The 25,030-nt window shown below is 37.8% G+C and overlaps 1 protein-coding gene across 1 annotated transcript in view; it reads left to right on the top strand.

Moving 5' to 3' along the window:
* Positions 1–25,030, top strand: part of brinp2 (bone morphogenetic protein/retinoic acid inducible neural-specific 2) — a 116,783-nt gene that overhangs the window by 74,907 nt on the left and 16,846 nt on the right. The window contains exon 6 of the mRNA XM_026937242.3: positions 4,287–4,523. Within this exon, the coding sequence (XP_026793043.2) occupies positions 4,287–4,523 (237 nt within the window). The remainder of the gene's footprint in view (positions 1–4,286; positions 4,524–25,030) is intronic.

The following is a 25,030-nucleotide window of genomic DNA, read 5'->3' as shown; positions in this document are numbered from 1 at the left end:
AATCACAAATAACATTTGGTTTGTAACGTGCAGTCAGAGGCAGGACTGATATACTCAGCGTATACCCTATTAAGGGTAATCCACAAATTGTTGTCAAGATTCATAGCGAGAGTCAGAGCACCAGTAGTCAACGTTAAACATGGATTATCCTTATTATAGAAATGGGAAACAAGCAAAAGTTGGAAAACCAGAAATAATGAACAGGGAAACAGCATTCATAATCGCACATTAACAGTCAACAAGACTTAGCAGAAATGGACAAAGAAATGGAAGGGTGTAAAAAGACAAACTAATGGCTGGACTGAGGACAGGTGTACACATTGAGGAACAGGCCAATGAAGGGACAGCGGCGGAGGTAGGACTAGAAAATAAAACAGAAGCGTGTGTCAAAATGAAGGCAGTGCTCACTGTACTGGGAAACACACTGTATGCTGAGGGGATTCATGACATGGTCTGGCAGTCTGATGTGAGACAATGACATTTTTTCTTACGGTTAATTTCTGAAGAGGTATATCACCAAGTACTTTATGAAATTATGTTTGTGGAAAGTGCCAGCTACATTATCTGTAACATATAGCTAGTGTCTCTGTGCCACGTTGCACTGTATGTAAGTATACTGGCTCAAACATCACGTTCTTTAAAGTTTCTCCAGTAACTATAATATAATTAGAGTGTATTCCACTAAGACATCTCACGCAAAGACCATTAGTGTTGCTAGTAAAGGATAATTTGTCCGTCCGTCCATCCATCCACTCACCCATCCATCATTTTTTTGTTTTAAAATAATGTTTGAGCATAATTAATATCATTTATTCAAACAATTTTAATAAAAAAATAAGCCGTCCAATTCCTGAATATAACAGAACATTTTTATTCTTGTGTGCCGCCACCAAGTTCACCAAAATTATTTCCAATCTATTCATGCTTCTTAGATCCACGGAGTTTTGGATCAGATTCAGTGTTTATATTCTGTGTTTTCTCCTTTTTTTAATAACAAGCTTAATTGGCTATGAAGCAGCAAGATCAGAGAAATGCATTCAGGTGTATAAAGAGTGGTCTTTAAATGGTTCTTTAATGTACACGACTGTCTGAAAAATGGCTCTGAATAAATGACATATGGATGGAGCTGATGAAGCAAGCTAAAATTGCTGTGACCCCAAGAGGTTATTTTTACATTTACTTTTAAATAACAATAGGGGTGAAGATATCACAATCCACTAGATATCACAATCCACTTTTCGAAGAAGACTATGAAAGCAGGAATATAGATGCCGTACCACAAGATGCAAACCACTCATCAGCAGTGTGAATCAGAAAGCCAGACTGGAATAATCAATGAAATACTGTGATACTTTTGCTCACCTAAACATTTTGATGGTCTGCCACCAAAGGTGCCATGTTCTAAGTTGAACACATCTAGATGTAAATATCGGGAAATGAAAACTGAAATTCTGATCTATCATCTCATATTCATCTTTTCATCTCCAACCCAAATGTCTTCAGTGTATAGCAAAAACAAAAGTGGCAACTATATACATGCTCACAGTGAATAAATCACCTGACATTCAGAAGTTTCTCATTTCATACATACTGCACATATTGACTAAATCCCAGTTTGATTTCATATTAAATTCACCAAACAGAGAAAATTTCTGATTGCTGAAGGAATTGATGAGAAATGACAAATTTCATTTTCATTTCATTTTTATTTCAATTTCATTTCAGTATTTAAAAACACTAAATCAGCAGTATTTAAAGGACTATTTTTCCTGGCTATACTGCAACATTTTTTTAATTACTTATTTTCAATAAAAGATTTAAAACCTTTGATTTAAAACCTAATGACTAAATTCCTCTGCTTGGATTTTAAAAGTCTCATGTAGCATTAATTATTTAGGCTTTAATTAAATTACACTGCAGCATGTAAATCTGTGTATTTTCCATCTAATTGTCGAGAGGGGAAAAAACGATGTACCTGTGGGAGAAAAAAGCTGATGTTCATATCTGGCTAAGGTTTTTATAAATGCTCTACACTTTCAGATGAAGTGAGGGGTTATCTGAAGGCAAGCATTTACACTAACCTAAATTTCCCTCAATACCCCAGTGACAGATGTGTCACCACACTGACCAAAGCACAAAAAAGAAAGATAGTAATGGCAGCGAAAGGGAAGCCAGTGTCGGTGCTAATTATACACGTGGCCTGTGCCAGTACTTGCCACTTTCTTGAGTTTGACATTTAAAAGTCAGCCCACTTAATACTGCTACCTCCTGAAGCAATCTCCCCACTGACAAAAGCCATGTAACTACTTTAATAAGCTGAGGCAGGGGCATGTCTAAAGCAGAGAGAGAAAAGTGGCTGGATGGAAAATGCCTGAGGCCTCTATTTCTGTCAATTCATCAGTTCTTTAAATTTCTGAAGACTTTTCTGATTATTTTATTATTTTAAGGCTATTTTAGCATTTTCCTGACCATCGATAGTCATATCATAGTAACAGAAGTGAACTAAGGGGATAACCATAACCAGAACTTTGGATACAATAGATATAATTTAGTCTGTAGATATTACTGAAGACCGCAATAAACCTTTGAGGGGAAAAAAATGTATCACTCTGTTTCTCTCCATGAAAAGGCTGAGATTGAGGAGGAGAGGGCACAAGAGCTGTTATTTAGCCTTATCCGGAATGAAAGCCATCCAAGTCGCTGTCTTTTGTGTGCCTCCTCACACTGTTGGCTCCGCACCCACCATAAGCCAGGCCTTGAGAGGAAGACTGCATCTAATTACGCCTCTTGTTTTCCTGCAATTCGGAGAATAAATACTGGAGAAACGTGTCTCATAAATATTCATACCGGGAGAGAGAATTTGAAAAGCTGAGAGAAAAAGGAATTGATTCTCTCTTGATGGGTGTCAGATCTGGTGAAGCTGAGAAGAGCTTTTCTCAGATAATATAATTAGCAGTTGCTCAACACCCGCAGCTGGGCTGTAAAATGTGGATCGATCTCACCAGCAGATGGATAGCGAACGTATTCATTATCGAATGATTGTATGCGGTGTTCGTCAGTACGTATTGATTACGAATGCTTAATTGACTACATTGTTGCCAGAAAAACAAAAGCAACAACAAAAGTGTTTTAAAAACATATTATATATACAATCCACCCACCATAGTAGGCACCATTGAGTCATATAGGATGGGCTATTCCCAGCAAATCATCAGTAATTAATTTGTCTGCATAAATATCAATACTCACGTTGTCTCCCATCAAAAGATCAGAATAGGATATGGTCGCAGAATGTCACATCGATTCTCTGTCTGCAAAGCACCCCTGCTTCATGACAGCGATATAAGGCTGGATGACCTTGCCGTAGAGATTGTTAGTCTTTATCCATCCCATTACCCAATTATAGAGCTGGCATGGCAGTCCTCTGTCCTAAATAGAAATGTGCAAGCAAACACGGCCAGACGTCTGACCCACTTTACATTCCATCCGCTTTCTGCTTCCCACCCAATCTATAGAAGATAATGCAGGAGAATGAGCTTGGGCTTATTGCATTGTTCTGAACATGGCCTTAAAATAAAAAACATATTACTTTCGGGGTGTATAAGGAAGTTGAAAGGAGAAGGGAAAGGAAGGAAATGGAAAAAATGTTCCATGAATTTAATTTGTGTGGCCTTGTGTTGCCTAACACAGTTTTTGACACTTCATTGGACCAGTGCAGGAAAATATCATGTTAATTCTCAGTAAACTGCATGCGTGTCAGCATTGTGCTCTGTTGGCGATGTAGAAGGTTTCCAAAATTAAAGCTGGTGTGACTAGGGTGGTAGTTTGGCCTAAGTTACTTTATTTATTTAAATCATGTATACATTGTGCTGTCTTAACAATTCTCAGACTTCAATTATCAGAAGAAAAGCTTCTGCCTTCCACTTAAGGAAATGATGTTCAGCATCCATTCAGCTTTCGTTCCAGCACATTTACTGTCAAATAGACAGCTGTTGTCGCTATTATTACACAATTATAATGGCTCTCATGAGGTTTGGTATTTTTTAAAGTAGAAAAGATATGCTTAATTATTTGTCTGTATATTTGCTGTTGCTTAATTACTTCCTGCTATTCTGAAAGTAACTACTGTAGAATAATGGATTAACAACAGTTTTGAAGTAAAAACCCTAACATTACTTTGTGCATGGTAGTAGCCATATGGTCTTTGAAAAGATTAAAAGATTTAAAATGCCGATATAGATTCTCTGTATTATGTGGCACTAAGAAAACCCTCTATTTAAACTCAGGTTTACAAGATGTTCTCCCTGACTTCCTGCGTAACCGCTTCGTGGAGGCAGCGCTCAGCTATGTGGCGTGCAATTCCGAGGGCGAGCTCTTGTGCCGCAACAATGACTGCTGGTGTCGATGTTCCGCCAAGTTCCCTGACTGCAACTGCCCCTTCTTGGATATCAGAGCCATGGAAGAGAGTCTTCGGAAGAGCAGGGAGGCCTGGATCACCTTGAACAATGAGTTTACTGAGTCAGGTAAGGATTTTGCTACACTGTTTTGTCTGCTGCTAACAATAAGTCAGTGTTAGAATTTTGTCAGAAGCAATTAGTAGCACAAAGATCACAGTACAGCAAGGTGTTCTTTGAAAGACACTTAACCTGAAACATGAACATTACATTGCTTTTGGGAAACTGAGACCAAGCTTCTAAAACATGGCCGCAGGAAGACTTTCAAGGCTTTTTGTAAACAGTGAGGAGAGCACTGACACTGTAGTAGAGCACTCAAAGTGTTTTTGGCTGTGAGGTAGAAGTGCATTTGACAAAGCTGAGTCTTCTGCAGCAGTGTTTGGTGACAGCGGATTGATATGGGTGCTGTGTTCCCAATCTCTCTTTCTCAGTTTTTCCTCACCAGGTCTCTCACACTTTGTAAATGGAACATCTGTCAGCATTCTGTGTCACTCCACAGAGCATATCACAAAATGAGCTTGTATAGCAAAATTCGGTTTAATTACTTTGGGCCACATTCAGGGATAGCAGCTTAAGATAAAAAGTTATGTCAATATTTACAAGAGGAAAGTTCTTCATCTTCTGACTATGCTGAATTTCTGGGTGGCTCATTCAGATTATTGAATTATATGCAGGCAGTTCATGCCTCTGAGGTTGTGCAGAGCTCTCATGATGGGAATTTTTATTGTATCTAGACTGCCATCATTATACACAAGTGCTTGCTTTTAAGCAAAAAGAAAATCAGGGGATAGAAAATGCAGACTTTGTATATATATAAAATGTAGCATAAAAGAAAGAGACAATAGAAAATACAGTTTAGACCAGGGGTTTCCAAACTAGGTGTCTCGACCCCATGCAAGGAGGCTTGATTTACAAGTGGAGAGAGACTCTCAGTCTCCTTTTTGTTGTATTCAACCTCCTTTTCTGTTTTACAAATTCATTTTAGAAATGCTGCTCTAACTATGAAAACAAACTATGTGTGCTAATATATTATATTTTGATATATTTTGGTTATATTTTGATATGTTACTGTGAGTCAAATGAAGAGGGTACATGCTATTTTAGTCTTTTTCTCTATCCTGACAGGGAGCACTAGCATAGAAGTTCGGCAAAAAAAAGGACAAATTTCCCTGTCCTTTTACCTCCTCTAAACAAACTAGCATTGTGCCTCAAATCACATACTTATGTACTATTCTAGACTGTTATTAAATACTAACAGTACTAACCAGGTTTATAATTAGTGTGTGAATTTTTAAAACCTCCCATGGAGCCTTCAGAACGTTTAAAGTCAATACGCACAGGCCAGTGTGTTGGCTCAGGTTAGTTGGCTCCTTTGATTTTATATTTTTATTTATCAGGGCCTATCAGGGGTTGTCTGGTTCTCGCCTTCTATAAACAACCTGGTGGAAAAAAAAATAAGTACACCCTTCCTACTTCCACAGTCATTAAGAGAGTAATTAACAGCCAGGTGTTACTAATGAAATACAAATGATTAGTTAATTATCAAGAGGTTTGACTATCTCCATAAAAGCAGAGCTTATGAAAAAAGTTAGAGAAAAAAATTAGAGAAAAACCAAGAGCTACCTCATGTGACCTACAGGCCTCTTTAAGCACATTAAGTGTTTATGTTCATGGCAGCACAATCAGAAGAAGACTGAACAGGTATGGATTTCATGGAAGGGTGGCTAGGAAGAAGCCCCACCTTAGGTTTGCAAAATTGCAGCTGAACAAACCACAAAGGTTCTGGAACAATATCCTTTGGACTGATGAGACCAGGGTGGAGTTGCTTGGTCATCATGACCAGCGCTATGTTTGGAGAAAACCAAACACAGCACATCACCACATCACCTCATACCAACTGTCAAGCATGGTGGTGGAGGGGCGATGATTTGGGATTGTTTTACAGTCAATGATCTACACTTTATACCGGAATATTCTTGACACAAATGTGAGGCCATCAGTCCAGCAGCTTAGGCTGGGCTGAAATTGGTCCATGGAACAGGACAATGATCCCAAGCCCACCAGCAAATCGACATGTGAATGGTTAAAGAAGAAAAAAATCAAGGTATTGGAATGGCCAAGTCAAAATCCAGACCTCAACCCCATTGAGATACTGTGGCGGGATCTTAAGAGAACTGTGCCTAAACAAATGCCCTCAAACATCAATGAACTGAAGCAATGCTGTAAATAAGAGTGGGCCAGTATTTCTCGAGGTGAGAGACTGATAAACAATGTGAGAGACTGATAAACTCCTGCAGAAAAATGTTACTTCAAGTTATTGTTGCTAAAGGAGGTTCTACATGTTACTGAATTATAGGGTGCATTTATTTTCCCACCTGGTTTCTGAATGTTGGTTTTCTTTTTTGGAAAAAAAGGAATGCATATTGAAATCTGTTGTGTTTTTTTTTTTTTTTTTTTTTTTTTGTCACCTGAGGTTATTTGTTAGTTTACAGAAGTTGGCGAGGACCACACAATTGTTATTTAGGTCCTGATAACTAAAAACATAGAACTGAAGGAGGGTGTACTGTCTGTTTCCCATGACTGTAACCTTTGACTTTTTTCACTGCTCTGTTTGGGCCTGATCAATCTGATAATGTCATTGGCTTGAAAGGAGATAGACAGAAAGAGTGATGGCGAACAGGCGAAAAGAAACAAGAACCCGAGCATCTGTTCTCCCCACCCCCAAGCATTTCCTCATCCAAAGAGTGATCCAATCAAAGAGATAAGCCCAGGCTATGTCTGAAAGCCCTTCCCTACACTGTGATGGACCATAAATGAAAGTAGCCCAAATTCGTTTAACTGCAGCACTGCATTCCTCCAAATGCATATCTCCTTTCAGCAGGTGAAGTGCTGGGCTTGAGAGAAAAGCTTTTTCATACATTTTTATTTGCTTCCTGTCAGAGAAGTCAACTCCCATTATCAAAAGATAGCTAGAAAGATAATTTTCTAGATTGCAGATTCCCTACCTGATATGCTAGTGGTTAAAGCACTGAAAACCATCACCATCTTCAGAAAAATTGTTTTTGATTGGCTGGTAGGTGTCCACTCTCTCCTTATATGGGGTTCCATCTAAAGATATAACAAGTCTCAGTTCAGTCACAGTTAATCACCATTCTGAATCAACAATTTTGATGCTTATGTAAGCATGCAAAAACTGTAACCATGACAGCAAGCATAAATAATGCTTTAGACTAGGATTGTGTTTATGCTTCACTCTTGCCTTTGCTATCACACCTCTAAGCAATAATACAAAAAAATCTATAACAATATATCTATTTCACTATCAAATTTCAGCATCACTGGAATTATTGGATTTAATTTTTCTGAACTGTCTGCTTACCCTGAGCACCATGCACCATAAATAAAAAAAAACAAAAGATGCATCACATCTAAACATCTAAATGTTTGCTATTTTTATAAAATTCATGTTTAATTAAGCTTGTAAGTGTCCATGGTATAACAGAATCAGTGGTACAAGTCTATACTATTAATTGTATTAACAATTAATACATTTACTGTACAATTGTACTATTATAAGAGAATAATTATTTGATTAATTGATTGATTAATTAATATAAACAGTGTTAAAAATGGTGCGTAGATTGACAGTTGATACATACTGCTAGCTCTCTCATGTGCTGCATTTAAATTGCATGCAAAGTTCAATTAAATCATATTCAATTTTACCCCAATGGTGGTGATTTTACTGTGTATACATTTAAGGGGAATTGCTTGGGATAGTAAGACAGCACTAAAAATGTGATAGGTGAGCATGCCACATTTCCCACAGGTAAGAATTACACCCTTGTAATTGTGCCACCAAGTGATTTTAGCACCTCCTTTTATAATGATTGATTCGATTTACACCTGTAAATTTAGCCTTAAAAGCTCAAGTGTTCTCCAGCATAAAGATCACCTGACCCTGCCTCTCCAACCCCCTGATATGCGGGATGTTAATTTTCGCATCCATTCAATTATGGTAATTAACAACATGCTTTCAAGTAAAAGAGAGTTGTTTGTTACATGGTACCAACCACACACAGTTCTGGCACAGGTTTACCTTCAGAGACCTGCCAACAGAAATGCTCAAATTTATAGCTCCATTACTCAATAAAGCTTGTGCTCAGATATGGTGCCTTTGTCATTTGAAAGTGATATATTGCTGACACCCAGCAAATTTATCTTTTTCCCAGAAATTGATTATGTTAATTCTGCGAAGGACACACACATACTAATCAAGAGTTATTGTTTCTCGTTTAAAGCAAGAATTAATTTCTTACATCTCATTTCAAGTATTTCCGCAGAAGTAGACTAGTTTCATACAATGTATGAGTATAGTACACAAAAGGATTTAATAATATTTTAACAAAATTAGAAGTTGGAAAATAATGCTTAAGTATTTCAAGTTTGATGAAATTATGTAGTAGTTCTGTACTTTACAAAGTATACTTTACAAAGTTCTATAGTTTATACAAAGTTCCCAAACAAAGTCTCCTTATTTGCTTGTGCAATCTGATAAATTGCACTTGCAGTTAGTGGTTGTTTTGTGGGCGATTTTGAAAAGTTAATTGCATAAATGGTCTCATACAAAGGAGGTGAAGAAAACATTTAGATATTGTTTTTGCATGTGCTATTACTTTTTGATAGCTATAGCGAGTTCTGAGAATAGGCTTCCATAATTTGAATATCCACCCTTCGGTTGAAATAATTTGCACACACAATTGCTGTCCTCAGAATCACTTTCAGGCATAATAGATCACATTGCAGGTGCTAAATTAATCTATTTGCATTAACACCACCCCAAATTGCATATTCATTAAGGCCACCCTGCAAAATTGATGCGTTATTTTGTTTATATAAAAGACATAATCTTCAGGAGACCCTGTTAGAAAATCTCATTTTTTGCAGGTGTTATCAAGGTGTTGTTTTTGCACATGCAAACGTTTAGTAAATCAGGGCCTTAGAGTATTGGCATAGACATTTCTCAAAAGCGTATGCAATGTTTGATGTATCATTGAGTTTTATCACTTTATATGGCTTAACCTTGTGTCTTTGAAGTTGTGATTGATTTTCGTGTGGCCAATAAAATTCTTAGCAAACCTTTACACTGGGCTTGCGGTACAGCTTCAGTACCAATTAGGGAAATGCATACTGGTCATTTCAACAGCTCAGATACTTGACAGAGAAAATGAGAGAGTACAGAGGTGTGGACTTTTCTTTGTAGCTTCATGATAGAACCATTTCGCTTCTTAGTGTTGAAATGATGCCAGAAGTGTAGACCTTTCAAACGCCAGATCACAGCAGCTCAAAATCCATTTTGAGGGAGACACTGCAGTTTCTTTTATGTATGAATAAGCAAATCATTGTGACATCCATTATGTACATAATGCAACGAGCCCACTTTTCAGGGAATGCATAAGTAATAAGCCCCTACTAAGCTCTATAAGTTCTATCACCGGCCTCATTAGTGCATCACAGAAGATACATTGGCTTTATGTTATCTGCATGAATAATGTGCAACGTAGCACTTAGTAGTTCTTAATAGCCCTCTGGTCACCTATCTATACTCATATTACCCTGGAAGACTTCAGAAGTGACAGAACTAGCCAAAACAAGTTGCAAAACTAATCTAATCTAACCAAACATTTCATCCTGTGTCATGCTTAATAAACCATTTGGAAATTAATGACAATGCAGTGAGGATTTGCACTCAGTGAAGAGCTTCTTTGTTATTTCCTGTAAAATGAGACAGGTGAATATTGCAGGTAAAGAAACACTGCATTTAAAATCAAAGGTTGAGATGACAAACCACATGTATGAGACCTAGTACAATTCTTGAAAAATTGCTCATGTTTGAACAGAAGATGATACATTAGAAGTTATTATGTTTTAATGGGAATCTGTCCTGTGACACACTGCCATGTTAAGGAAGCTGAGTTAAAATATTAGCAACAAATGAAGGAAAGTCAACAACGTATCTGGAAATTCAAGCAATTCAGAAATAATGGAGTGCCATCTGCAATACTGGGTGCCAACCTGGGTTAAACATTAAAGGAGCAAACAATACAATAATATGCAATAATTTAATTTTTGTCTAATCTGGTCTTATTCAACAACCTACCACTAACAATACATATTGTTTGTGTTCAGAGATGAAAGTGAGATGCAGTAGGATATTAGACTGCAGGATCTCTATAAAAGCAAGCCATTTTTAAACTCTCAGTTAAATACCACAATTGATTTGAGATGGTATGGATGATAATAACAAAGCATCATATAACTAGAGCTGAGTCTGTCTTAGATGATATTAAACAAGCAACATGACTAAAGGCTGATTTGAGAATTTTACATTGAAAGGTCTGTTTCTGGAAGAAAGGGGATTGGTTCAAAGTGACCAATTAGAGCAATGGAAAAATGCATCTTATTTCCACCCCCAAAGTCTCAAAAATCAACTTGACTCAATCACATGCACCCTCACAAACACTGTACCACCCGCTCAGATCAGGCTCCCTTGTGCTCTCAATTAATGATACGGTTTAAATAGGTATGTATATAGAGACATTATCACTGCATGTTGTACAGTTATAACTAATTATTTTTAAGTTGTCTTGCCATAATTTTTGCGCTGATAGTGAACTTATTTCAGGGACCTTATTGAAATGTATATGTTTTTGGATTATTTTGCCACATGCAGCTTTTCTTTACTTTGTTTGGGATTACCTGCCCCTGGCCACCCTAACAGCCCCCTCCAATCCCCCAACTATAGCTTTGGAGGAGTGAGTGAGCCAATGCCCTCACCCCCCCCTTGCAGTACTCTATTGAGGACTCATTGAGGATAAAAATTGAGAGCCCTCCTTGGACATAGTCTCACCTGCAAGAGCAGATCAGTTTATAGTTGTATTAATGTACCACAGCATCAGTATCTTTGGCAGTTATGCATGGTTCAGCCAGAGCATGACAGCTTTGAATTCTGGTCCCCAACACAGGCACCTTGCCGCCATGCCTGGCCATAGTGATGGCCAGCAAAAAATTTACTTAAGTGAAAGCCACTTTATATCCTTTCACTTTGTTGGTTTCTATGAAACTTTGCACAAACTGCCTAGCACCAAGTCCTACTGTGGGAGCATTGCTGTGCCACAGTAACCCAGTAAGATACAGGCTTACTCTGATATGGCACATCTGCTATGTGATTGCAGTGGCTGCTCTCCAAGACAGGTGTGCATCAGCCCATTTCCAGAACTTGCTTATTCAGTTCAGCATCGTTTATCGTTTTATGCTTCCTTTGTGGTCGATGTAAAACATCAACCTGGGGGTTGCTGCTGCAATCATCCACACCAAGCACAGAAGATTTGTACATGGGAGATATGTGGTAGCACTTGTGGTTTATTCCCTGCCTTGATACTTGAGGAGGCTCTGTCTTTTATCTCATAATTAAAGATATAACATAAGCATGCTCATAAGCATGCAAGAAATGGCATGAGAGTCATGGCATGAGAGTCAAGTTCATGTCAAAGAACTGCATAGCCTGCACAGCCAAAGTGCCTTTTAGCCCCAGAGCATCAACATATTTTATTAAGGAGCCCCATCTGCCTGATCAATTGCTGCATAGCAGCCAGTCATCTAGATAAGGAAGTGCACACAAACCCTGGTATTGCAGCCTGGGAAGCCTGGGATCATCCTGGAAAGAACTCTGAATTTGTATGTCACTCCATTATGTGGAAATAGAGAAATCATATGTGTTCTACAACCACGGAAATATGCATCTTTCAAGATTATTTGTTCAATGCTTTTTGTTCACATCTCGTATATGCAACACATAGAATGACTGCTGTTTTAAGACTCTTTAAGAAGATTTTTTTTAATCAGAAAATATCTGGAAAATAATCTGGCCAGGGACTCTGACTTGTAAGCAATACCATGTGCAAAATATGCTCAGTAACACTGATCTGATGTTATCAATCTTAATTGCTTTACTTGCAGAGCAGTAAACCCAGTTACAATAAAGCTCATTGTGAATTGTGGATTTTCAGACAGGATACCGGAATTCTCTAGTCAGTCTTTGTCTATGGTCAGTCTTTGTCCTGACTTGAACCAGGTGTTTGCATCCTGATCCGCTGCTGCATTAAAAGTGTATTGGGTACTGCGTATTTTAACCAAGGAGAAGCAGTCGTCCAGTGATTCCTGTATCTGTGCACCAAAGACCTGCCTAAACACCAGTGGTGCAAGGTGTTTTACCAGCTTTTGGAATTTAAGCCAGCTAAACGTGCAATAGCCCATGCCTTGTATGGCTTCCATAGCTTGGAGTGCTGCCTGTAAGATCTCTGTACCTATTGAATCTCCTGTTGTGGCTTTATCTCCATTAGGGCAATTAGAGCATATGTGTCAAAGTTTTGACATATTGACATATTTCAGTTGTGCACAGTTTGGATTTGTGCCAAATGTTTTATCTGTTTTAACCACTAGCAAGGCCACTGTCCTCTTTACTGATGGCATTGATTTCACCCCAATGGTTTCCAGAACTGCCATTGCAGCCATTTTGTGTTATATCTTATACCAGGTTGCAGATTCCTTGTGCTCGATAAGATAAGATAAGAAAGAAAACAATAAAATAGATCAGTGTGTATGTACATATGCTAGAGTTCTATTTGTATATATACATGTACAATATCCTTGGTATTTATATACATGTGCAATATCTGTGGAATGACAATTATCTGTTGATTGTGTGTGTTTGTGAGACTCAGTCAGTGGAGTAGGAGGTACTGGGTACTGTTGCATTGTGGAGTCTGATGGCTGATGGCACAAAAGAGCCCCCCAGACATCTTGAGGCATGTGGCTGGATGAATCTGTGGCAGAACATCCTGCTCTGTCCTTTCCTATGTCCTTTCCTCAGTGTTGTCTGACCAGTCTAGTTTATTGTTGAGTTGCACCCCTAGGAACTTGTAGGTGTCCACTATCTCCACACCCTCCCTCTTATGGTGACAGAGGTGGGGGGGCCTCTTGATGAGCCGGAAGTCCACCACCAGCTCCTTGGTTTTCCCGATGTTGAGCTGAAGGTGGTTGTTGTCACATGAAGCTTTCGATACGGTCTCAGTACTCCTCCTTATCATCAGTGATACAGCCGACAGTGGAGGAGTCTGACAAGCAGCCTTGCAGCCTTACATACTGTGGCCTGTTGGTGAGGTAGTCTGTAATCCAGGCCCCAAGGTCCTGGTCCACCTGCATCACAGAGCACTTCTCAGCCAGCTATAGAAAAGCAGTGTAGCAGGAAATGAAGCAGCCACCTGATGTAGCAGAGCCTACCAGGAAAAGGAAGCTGAGCTCCTCTATGACATGATCAAAAGAACGACAGCTGCTCGGCCTAGTGGAGGGGAGAGAATAAGAACCCATATGGTTCTTATGGTTCCATGTGTTGGAATGCAGAGTAGAGGAGCTGTCAGAGGGCATGGGCCATATACAAGAGCTGTTAGCTACAATGCAACAGCACTGTGCAGTGCATAGCTTGGTGAAGCTTAGTACAGGTGCCTGATGCAATGGCTGCATCTCATTCTCTAAGCTTGCTGCCTACACAAGCTTAGTGGAGTGCTGATAGACTGACAATAAAACATTCTGAAGATCAGACTTTAACCCTAGAACACAGTACAGCACCACTTAAATCCATCACGTCAGCACCAATGCCATCTTGGCAGAACTAAAGCTTGAGCCTCCATCTAAGCAATGAATCAAATGCCTGATCCATTTAAAGGTGTATCAGCCCAAGGAAGTGCTGGGCTATTCCACAATGTACTATAAAGGAGCTTATATATGTGATAGTGGGGGTGGGGATATGAGGCGGGGGTGGTGGTGGTGATACTCCCACACCCAGGAAGACAGAACCACCACCATGCCCTCTCCACCTACAAGAGCATGGGAAAACTCCACTATTTCTGGAAAGAAAGTGCCCTGACTATCTGAAACATAAGGAAGCAGAACTGCTATAATTTTATTGCCAATTGTTTATCCTACTGTTCACAGTAGAAGAGTAGAATAAAAATACAATGGGATATTTGCACAAACACTTCTGGATTCTTCTTAGGACAGCTCCTCCATTTCCAGTTCTTTCACTACACTTGCAATAGCAGTATTTACTGTTAGGGTCTGCAAGCATTCTTGAAGATGAATGTCCATGGCATTAAGAACACTTGCAAAGCCCCTTCTACCAAGCTTGAGAAAGGCTTCAAACTATATGCTTCCTCATACATGCACATCTTTGAGGGTAAGACAATATCTATTAAGGAACATGCCTACAAACAAACACCAAGCTAATGTTAGCCACACAGTTCACTGCAATGTAGCTATTGCCAGTAGGGTGTCTTCAGTTGAAACGGGATACTGACTATGATATTGGTCACATCATTATTATTTTTTTTTTACATTATAACCCATACTCTATAAAGGTAAATTAGCTAACGCAAGTTAGCCACATTGTCAGCCACATGTAAAAGTACTAATCTGTTTGCTAATTGAAAAAGTGGTAGTATATTTACTAATTGAATAATAATAATAATAATAATAATAATAATAATACTGTATAATGTTTCTGGTCATGCATTTCTTATTATTAGTGGTGTTTGAATACTGTGGCCGTTCTGATTTTGATGTGTTGATATGAAGGACAAGTTGCTGTCTCACTGTACTGACTAACTAGCACTGTACTGTACTGGAAACCTGTACAGGTGCCACACAGGTTTAAAACGGAATGCATCACCAATGCTCATAGCCTGAATGCAAGTAGCCCAAACTTCCTTGCTTCCTTTTTTCCAGAGAGTTCAAGCACTGCAAATGTGAAACTTTCTTGTCTGTAAATGCAGACACAAATATAACATATCAGTTAAGAGTTTCACTTCTCAGTTACTGGAATTTTAAGAAGTGTGGAAGTCACTTTTCACTTGTGCTTGGCGTAAGTGCATAACACAAGGGGAGTGGTAATTAGGTGTTAAAGAATGATCTAATGATGATAAAATGGTAATATAAAGTAATGAGGAGGAATTATGACGAGCAGATGTAGGCTAATAAGAAGAATGATAATAAAGGAGATTTTAGTCGTTGTTACTTGTCCTTGGCAAGTACAATAAAGTCACCTGCACTGTTAAAATATTACTAAGGCTTTGTTTTCAGCAGTTGCAAATCAAATTATCCACTAAACAATTTAACAGTATTACACAGCGCCACAGTGATTTTAATGCCTTTTTTTATATATATATATTTCCTCCAGCATGTAATACAGCATTTTCTGCTAAGGGGTGCAAAGAAAATAGCGAAGTAGGAAGTGAAGTGTTCATGGTGCTACAACTATATCTGACAAAGAAAGCACAGTAAACACTACTCCCAACTTTCAGCATGTGGCTGTTGAAAACTGCAAATCCTATTCAGTTAGGTTTAGAGAGACTAGAAGAGTGAATGTGTTTATTCAGCCACAGCTCTGCTTAATTCTAAGCAGGGATTATATAAAAAGACTATGATCTACAGAAAAAGACATTTTTGTAGACTATGATAGCTTTCCTGCATAAATCATGTCAATACTCAAACAAAAGCAAAATCACATCTTGAATGAATTATTAAACATTTGTCTTCCCCTGGTTTGTTGAAGTGATTAATAGGTTTTAATAGTTCAGTTTTCAGGACCATTTAAGGTGCTGGCAGGATATGCAGCTCAGTGACACATTCTGTATTTTGAAAACATCAGTACATTTTAATGTTTATTGTTATCAGAATGTCAGAATTATATCTCAAATGATTATTATTATTATTCAAATGTGCTGCACAATGACTGGATAATAAGACCTTGATCCATTCCTGTTCTCTCAAAGTTTTCATGATTGTTGGTTTATTTTGCTCTTTGATTCTCTAAATTGTCCCTGAGTTCTTGTTGAACTTGTTGTGCTGGCACATCGTGTGCTGAACAGAATGTCCATAACATCAGGTTTTTAAAGGCTTTTTTGTTTACACTATACATCCTATATCTCACAAACTGATCTAACAGTGTCCAGAAAATTTGTAAGTTTATGTCTCCTATTAGGGGTAAACACCTCTCAAGCATACAATCTTAGCCCATGTTTCTGAAATGATGCACGTTTCCAAAACACCACTGTCATTTCCCACTGAGACTGCTCCACAGACCCCCTGCAGATTTGCTTCAAGGGAAAGTTCCCTCATATCATTTTGGTAACTTCAATAACTCCAGGAACATTTTTCAGCAAGCCTCTGAATTCAAATATGGAAACAGATATTGTTTTTTGACTGGAGGAGATGTTGGCACGACTGAGAGGCAGATGGACTGAAACACATTCAGGCAAAGAGTGAAATGTCATTCTTGTCAGTCCTCTGATGGGATTGGGTGTTTGTCCTTGTGATCGTCGAACCCTGAATCTCAATGGCCTCATGGGACCTAAAAACTACAAAATGACTCTTTTTGAGGACAGAGCACTTTGTCTTAGTCTACCACCGGACTCTGAATGGCACCTCTCTGCACTCCAAGGTGCCCTGGTGGAGAGCAGGATGACACCTTATTACTATACCCCTCAAACCTCCCTTGTCATTACAGTATGTGCTGTAGTCAGGTGCACAGCTGGACTGGGATTAGAACGTAACTCTTCCATATGGCTTAGCAAAGCAACTACGATCCACTATATAAGCAGAAAGGGAGAATATGAGTCAGAAAAGATCACACACACACACACAAACAAAGTAGAATAAACAATGCTGGGAAACTGTACACATGACTACATTAAGTGCCATGAAAAGTGTAAGACAAGAACAAGTACAGCACAGTCAACTAAATAGACAGGAAAACATAACTAAAAAATTATGTGCATATGTGCAGAATTGGTGTCTAAAGGTGTCTAAATCAGACATTACTCTTTTCGAAATAAAAGACACACCATGCTACCAACAGTGACTGCAGGAGACCTTGTCCTTCACCATCATGTTTATTTTGGGAATGACAAACACCTGTCAATAAACCAGCAAAGTGATATACAGAATGGGAATAAGTTGAAACTGAGCTGGAATGCATAAATTGTATTTTCAGCATAGCAGATATTGTCACCACATTTTTTAACATGTCACTTTGGGGCTACATGACACCCAGGGCTATAGATAGCTGAGCTCTTCCCTTCTGTTGTCAAATGTGGGAAAGAACAAGGGATTTTGGCTGTCTCTACATGCCCACAGAGTACAGGATGTATCAACTCAGTAATTTGAGTTGGGTCAGACGGCTTCAGGTCACAGCTCCTTGTGAGATCACCCACATACCACTAAACAAATGCCCTCATATAAAGGCTACCAGCAGCAATATTCTACAGACCTCCAGTCAAAGCTTTGGACACACTAGATTGAATATATATTTTCTTAACATTAATGCAATTGTATAAATGAATTACTGAATCAAAATGTATTTTAATAAGTAGAATTTACTTAAAATTAAATCGTTTCCCCAAAAAAGTAGTTTTCTTTTAGAATTTAGGAGAAGCAGTGAGGAGCTTGGCCTATTTGGGAGCCTCCTGGGTGAAGCGCCCTCATGAAACTGATTGAAAAGTTGCCAGGAGTGTGCAAAGCTTCATCAGGAATACTGTTAAGAATTTATGATATAACACATTTTTTAAATATAACACATTCTGAGAAATCTCTGTATTCTGAAATCTGAATGTCTTGTTGATACAAGTTTTGATGCTTGCTGCAGTGTGTACCACTGCATGTAACACATGTACCACGTGTAGTCTCCTAACACCCAGTGTTTATTATAACTGTCTTTTAACAAACACTTAATATTGACTCTAACTCTGCTTTCAGTAGTTAAGAGAAAACATTCTTTTTATTTATATTAGTGATTTTTTTTTTTATATTAGTGAAAATCCCATAATTTTAAGTAAGTATTTTTAAGTATTTATAGCAAACAGTGTCTTACTGAGGGGTAGATGGCTTTATTTTCATTTAAATTAACTTAATTCGATTCAATTACAGTGAATTAAGTATGTTTCTTCTCTTGTTTTATTATCCTTGATATTTTACATTATACCAAAAATGAAACAAATAAGTGCCACATAATGTGCCAAACTCTTATAAAGCATTTTTACTTTACCACTGTAAAACGCTCCCAATGTTTCATTGCAGTAAATTAAACAAGACATGGGCATGTCAGAGAAGTCCTCACTTGAGATGCCCAATCAATAGGAGCCATTCATTACCCCAGGATCTGCAATGAGCTTTGAGATATAAGCTCATATCAATAGCTGTGTGCTCGACCAATAGTGGACAAAGATTGAGTAAACAACACAGGAAATCATCTCATTTCTTTAAAATCTTCCCACATCCAAAAGAAAAGAGGTACCTGTTTTTCAGTTTGCATATGAACATAGCCAGCCCAGAGTTACCAGTGTCACAGCTAATATACACAAACTCAATAAGTGTGTGATTGGTAGGGACAAATATTGCTCTTTCAAGACCAAGTGTCGATGCAGCTGAGTTAGTACACACGACAAGGTCACAAGCCACTCTGAGCTAAGCAAATACAATCTGTTTGGCCTTGGACAAAATAACTAACGGCACTAGAAAAGTTCTTTCACTTAAAGCAGGTACAGTCTGTACAAAATCTGGAATCTGCACATGTGAGGTATCTATAAGACATACATATACACATTTATATCTCTGTACATGGATTTTGGTTTTGGTTTGGGTAAATCATCTAAAAATGTTAAGTGAGGCTTAAACTCAGTTCTGCAATGACTCTTAAAATACAATTTCAGGAAATATAACTAAAACAAGAAATGTCTCTTAAAACATAGGGTTATCTTAGGATAATATAAAAGAGTAAAAAGCCTTATTGATGCAGTGTACATGTAGAGAAATCCAGTATATAGCTGATGTATTGAGTATGATAAATTAAACATGTAATCAGACAAGAACTATCAAGCAACCTGAAATGTATTCAGATATCAGCTACCAATTGGTAACTTACATAACCTCAATCAGTGTATGCAATGGAAACAAAGACTGCAGAGTACACAAAACCTAAGTTAAAATAAAGCTCTATGATCTCTATCTGGAGATAAAGCTGCTAAGACATGATGTGGCTTTTTGTTTAATCAAATCTTGGATGGGAAAGCATGCCCTCCCTTCGATTTCTCTACATGTACACTGCTTCGATAGAAAAGTTACATTGACATACACTCCATAAGGTCCATAAGTAATTGAACAATGGCACAATTTTTGCAATTTTGCCTCCGTACACCACCACAGTGGATTTGAAATGAAGCAATCAGGATGTGATTGAAGTGTAGAGTTTCAGCTTTAATTCAAGGTGTTTAACAAAAATATTGCATTAACTGTTTAGGAATTACAGCAGTTTGTTCATAGTACCTCCATTTTCATAGGCTCAAAAGTAATTGGACAATTGACTGATAAGCAGTTTAATGACCAGATGTGGCCTGTTTCCTCATTATTTCATGACAGATTAAAGAGATAAAAGGTCTGGAGTTGATTCCAAAAGTTGAATTTGCATTTGGTAGCTGTTCATGGGAGCTCTCACTATGTGGTCCAAAAAGGTGTCTATGCAAGTGAAGGAGGCCATCATTAGGCTGCAAAAACAAAACAGACCTGTCAGAGAATTAGCAGAAACATTAGGAGTGGGCAAATCAACAATTTGGTACATTCTTAAAAAGAAGGAATGCACTGGCGAGCTCAACAACATCAAAAGGCCTGGAAGACCACGGAAGACAACTAAAGTGGATGATCACAGAATTCTTTCCTTGGGGAAAAAAAAACCGCTTCACAACATCTAGCCAATTTAAGAACACTCTCAATAATAATAATAACCTTTATTTAACCAGATAAGTCAATTGAGAACCAGTTCTCATTTACAATGACGACCTGGCCAAGAGGCAACATAAAAAGCAGGTACAACAATAAAGACATTATACAATTACAAATAACACAATTATAAACAGTGACATAAAAACAAACAAATAACTAAAAACAAGTACAATGATCCTGTACTATTGACTGAATTAAATTTTTAAAGGAAGTAAGCGAAATGAATGAACTAAGCTTTAAGGTCTGCTGCAGATGATTCCAGTCATCGGCAGCAGAAAACTGAAAAGAGGAACGACCAAAAGAGGTACGAACTTTAGGTATGCAGAAATTAATAAAACTACTAGAGCGCAAATTATGACTTGTATTATGAATATTAAGAAGTGACTGTAAATATAGCGGAGTTTTCCCAATAAGAGTTTTGTAAATAAACAAAAACCAGTGAATTTGTATACAAGAATGAAGAGAAGACCAGTTCAATAAAGAATACAAGTGACAATGGTGAGTGTTAAATGAAGCTCCAGTAACAAAGCGGATTGCAGCGTGGTAAATAACATCCAGTTTATGAAGAAGAGTTTTTGAAGCAAACCTATAAACTACATCACCATAATCCAGAATTGGGAGCACTGTCATTTTAACCAGAAGCTGTTTTGAAGAATGCGTAAAAGAAGATTTGTTACGATAAAGAAAACCAATACGAGTTTTAACCTTTGTGAGCAGTACATTTATGTGTACTCAAGGAGGTAGGTGTATCATTGTCATAGTCTACAATCAAGAGACGCCTTCATGAATGTAAATACAGATGGATAACCTCAAGATACAAACCACAGGTAACACTCAAGAACAGATAGGCCAGATTTGACTTTGCTTAAAAAACCCTCTAAAAAGTCAAGATGCAAGATAAACTTGTACCAGAATGCTGGGAAGAGAAGAGTATGGAGAAAGAAAGGAAGGGCTCATGATCCAAAGCCACCACCACATCATCTGTCAAACATCTGGAGGCAGTGTTATGGCATGGGCATGTATGACTGCCAATGGAACTGGGGCACTGGTGTTTATTGATGAGGTGACTGCAGATAGAAGTAGTAGGATGAATTCTGAAGTGTACAGAGCTATACTTTCTGCTCAGATTCAGTCAAATGCTGCAAAGCTGATAGGACAGCGCTTCACACTGCAGATGGATAATGACCAAAAATGTACCACGAAAACAACCCAAGAGCTTGGAAATGGAATGTAAGTAAAGATCAGTCACCTGACCTCAACACAATTGAGGAAGCTTTTCAAATAATGAAGACAAAACTGAAGGCAGAAAGTCCCACAAATAAGCAGCAACTGGAGGTGGGTGCAGTAAAGGCGTTTTAAAGGCGTGGGTTCCATGGGTTCCAGACTTCAGGCAGTCTTTGACTGCAAAGCATTTGCATCCAAGTATTAAAAATAATGCTAATATTTATGATTGTTAGTTTGTCCAATTACTTTTGAGCCTGTGAAAATGGAGGGAATCTGTAAAAAAATGGCTATAACTCCAATGGTTAATGCAATATTTTTGTTAAACCCCTTGAATTAAAGCTGTACTTCAATTACATCTTGACTGCTTCAGAGGCAAAATTACGGAAATTGTGTCACTGTCCAAATACATATCGACCTGACTGTAGATAGCAATCCTTTTTGTCACTCAGTACTATGAATGTTTTTCTTCACTGAGAAGTTTGGACAGTGCTCCTTATTCCCCACTGTGATTTAGGGTTTGCTGCAAGGCTTTTTACTGATGTGAGATATTTTGTAATTGCTAGTGCATCACTGTGGCTTGCCGGAAGGAGACTTCTATTCGTCTGCCCTGCTGAATTATGTATTTGCTAAGATCAATATGTAGAAGTGAAAATTGACATGTACATGAGGGTTTTCTCTAAAGTTGTGTGCATGATTGTCTGTAAAGAGGCTCTGAGAGGTCCATTGTGTGTTATTACTGACAGATTTAAACAGGTGAGCTGCAGATAAAAGGCAAAACTCTAATGTGCTGCTCTGAAATGGAACTTCAAAGGGAAATGCAAATTTAAGCACATGCTAATGGATGGCAATAATGCCTTAATGGAGTTGAATTCAGAGATTTGTGAATTATTTTCTGCTTGAAGCATTGTTAAGATATAGCTGATACAGTTGAGCTTGTACTCTGGACAGATAATGATTTATCAATCATATGAGTACATGGTGTGTTGCTGAAGTCAAAAAGAAAGTTTTCTTGACTTTAATTTGCTTTACAGTCAAACTACAGTAGTGTCAACAAACCAAGGACTACATTAGGTCGCATCACATCATTTCAAATATCTTTGTAATTCACTTAAAGTTATGTATTTATTCAAATAGTTGGTGTTGTGTAATAAGAGAAAATTATATAAATGGCACAAGTCAAAGCAGTTTTTTCTCACGGTGGACAGAATAAAACCAATACAGTCCCATCAAACTATCACAAGCCTTTTCGGTTGTGGTACTGTACATAAAACTATGTTCACAATGACTTTTTAGGCATTCTCACAGTGGTATGGTCGTGAGAACCCAGTACCAACCTCAAGAGTAGGTTTGTTTTGGTTTCTGGCTTCCCTTTGAGTCTGGTTTCACCTAAGGTTTGTTCAGGTTGTCCCAAAGAGTTTTTCCTTGTCACTTTCATCTCTGGCTTGCTCATTAGGGATTTAAATCTACATTGAGATTTCAGTAAAAGCTGCTTTGTGACATTGTCTTTTGTTAAAACCTTTTCATCAAAAAACAAACAGTTATGCATTTATATTGTGGGTGCATTGAGTTTACTGAATGTATTTTGTGCCAAGACCTGTGAACAAACTAGAGATGTAACTGAATATAAATACTTACTGTTAATACCTTCAGTATAATACATAATATTCTATTATTATATTAAATACTTAATAATTGATTTTGAATAACATGTTCTAAACAGATAAGTTTAGGAGATTCACTATTAATTTTTTTTAATCGTATTAGTAGTATTGTATTTTTTCTATTGTCAGTTGTTTGCTGCAGTAACCAACCTAAACATTGCCTTACTGAGTTCCAAATTAAAACCATATTTCTTTGCAAACTGGCCTGAAATTTAGAAAAGAAGTGCATTTATTTGTAGAGCCACTTCTCCATAAAGCCAGTGCAGACCACATATCTCTGATGGGGTCTCCAAAAATAAACATTTCATTAAAAATTTTGTACATTCATTGTATGTCTTAGTTGTTTCTAAGTGAACATTCTCCATCCATTATTAAAATAAAATCTTCCTGGAAAACCATCCAGGCATTATAAGAAAAGGACCCCATTTAGCAGCAGCACTGCGTCCCAACTTGGTAGTTGATTCTGAGAGCGTGTCCATTGAAATTTTTTGAACTTTCTGGAGTGTAACAAACCCAAAAGCAAAAATAAATCTGCTAAAATATTATTAGTTTGATATTGTTGTCAACTATAATCAACAGATTTGGGAAAGATCTTGTTTTGAAAGACTTTCTAGTTTTCTATCTTACTCAGTCATTTTATATAGAAAGCTTGCCAGAAAGGTCCAGAGGCCATCTAGCTGAGACTAATTATGAACTCGAGTGATGTACAGTATCTGAGGAACTTAGGTAGCTGTTTGTTATATTTTGAGAATTGAAAAATTACTTTTATTTACAGCTGCTGTGGGGTTTCTTTTTCAGTGTATTGCAGGGTTTCACATTTGAAAACAACAACAACAACAACAACAAAAATACCCTTCTTCTCTAGACCACGCCCACTTCCAGTTCCGAATACAGATACAGATATTTGAAGCACTAAACACATACAGATACAAATAGTGGAACTGTGTTACACCCTTAGAACACACTGATAGAGTGCTGAGTTATTGATTTGTAAGACTGGAGAGTACAGTTCTGGATGCTAACAACTGTGATTATTTTCTCCTCCATCTTCCTCATCATTGGCATGAATGACTCAAGTCTCACCCAGACCATCTTCTACTGGCTGATACGTGGCCTCATCACATCAGCCTGGTAGAGCGCAAAATACATACATTTTTCATAAAATAATTCTCTGCCTATGAACATACATACAAGATGTACTGAAACATTTTCTAATGGATGCTGGGGAACTTTTAAAACGTGTAACGAAGTATAATTTTTACACATTGACATGCATTGGTGTGTGTTGTCAATCACATGTTGTCCAACAAATAGGTGATCAGGAGAGCTGACGGAATTACTTGTTAACTACTTTACTTAAGTCATGGTCTCACTAAATTAGACTGCAGGTCTTCTGACATTTTACTGTATGTGTCCTCTATACTATTGTGACAACTGAACCTGAGAAAAATAATAATACTGCTATTTCCATATTGAAGTTATGCATTTTTCATAAGGATGAATCACTTTGGAAAACAATGTCATAAAAGATGATCTGGATTTGTTCTTGTGTCAGTGCACGTACATTATTGCACTGTTGTAGAACATCGGTCTAACATTCTGAGTTGGCAAGAGGCAGCTGTGGCCTAAAAGAAGTCTGGGCATGAATGATTGAAGAAGCGCATTACATTAGTCAGAACACAGTGTTGTAGACATATAACACGCTCCAAGTTGCTCAAGATTTACTGGCATATCATGTTATGTGCATTCAGTGCCCTTTTACTTCATATCCAGTAAAGCACTATTCTTGAACTTCTCAATACA

Source organism: Pangasianodon hypophthalmus, chromosome 4 (genome assembly GCF_027358585.1).
Source record: "Pangasianodon hypophthalmus isolate fPanHyp1 chromosome 4, fPanHyp1.pri, whole genome shotgun sequence".
Lineage (NCBI taxonomy): Eukaryota > Metazoa > Chordata > Actinopteri > Siluriformes > Pangasiidae > Pangasianodon > Pangasianodon hypophthalmus.
The sequence above is the reverse complement of the archived record's forward strand: the minus strand, read 5'-3'. Positions and strand labels throughout refer to the sequence as shown.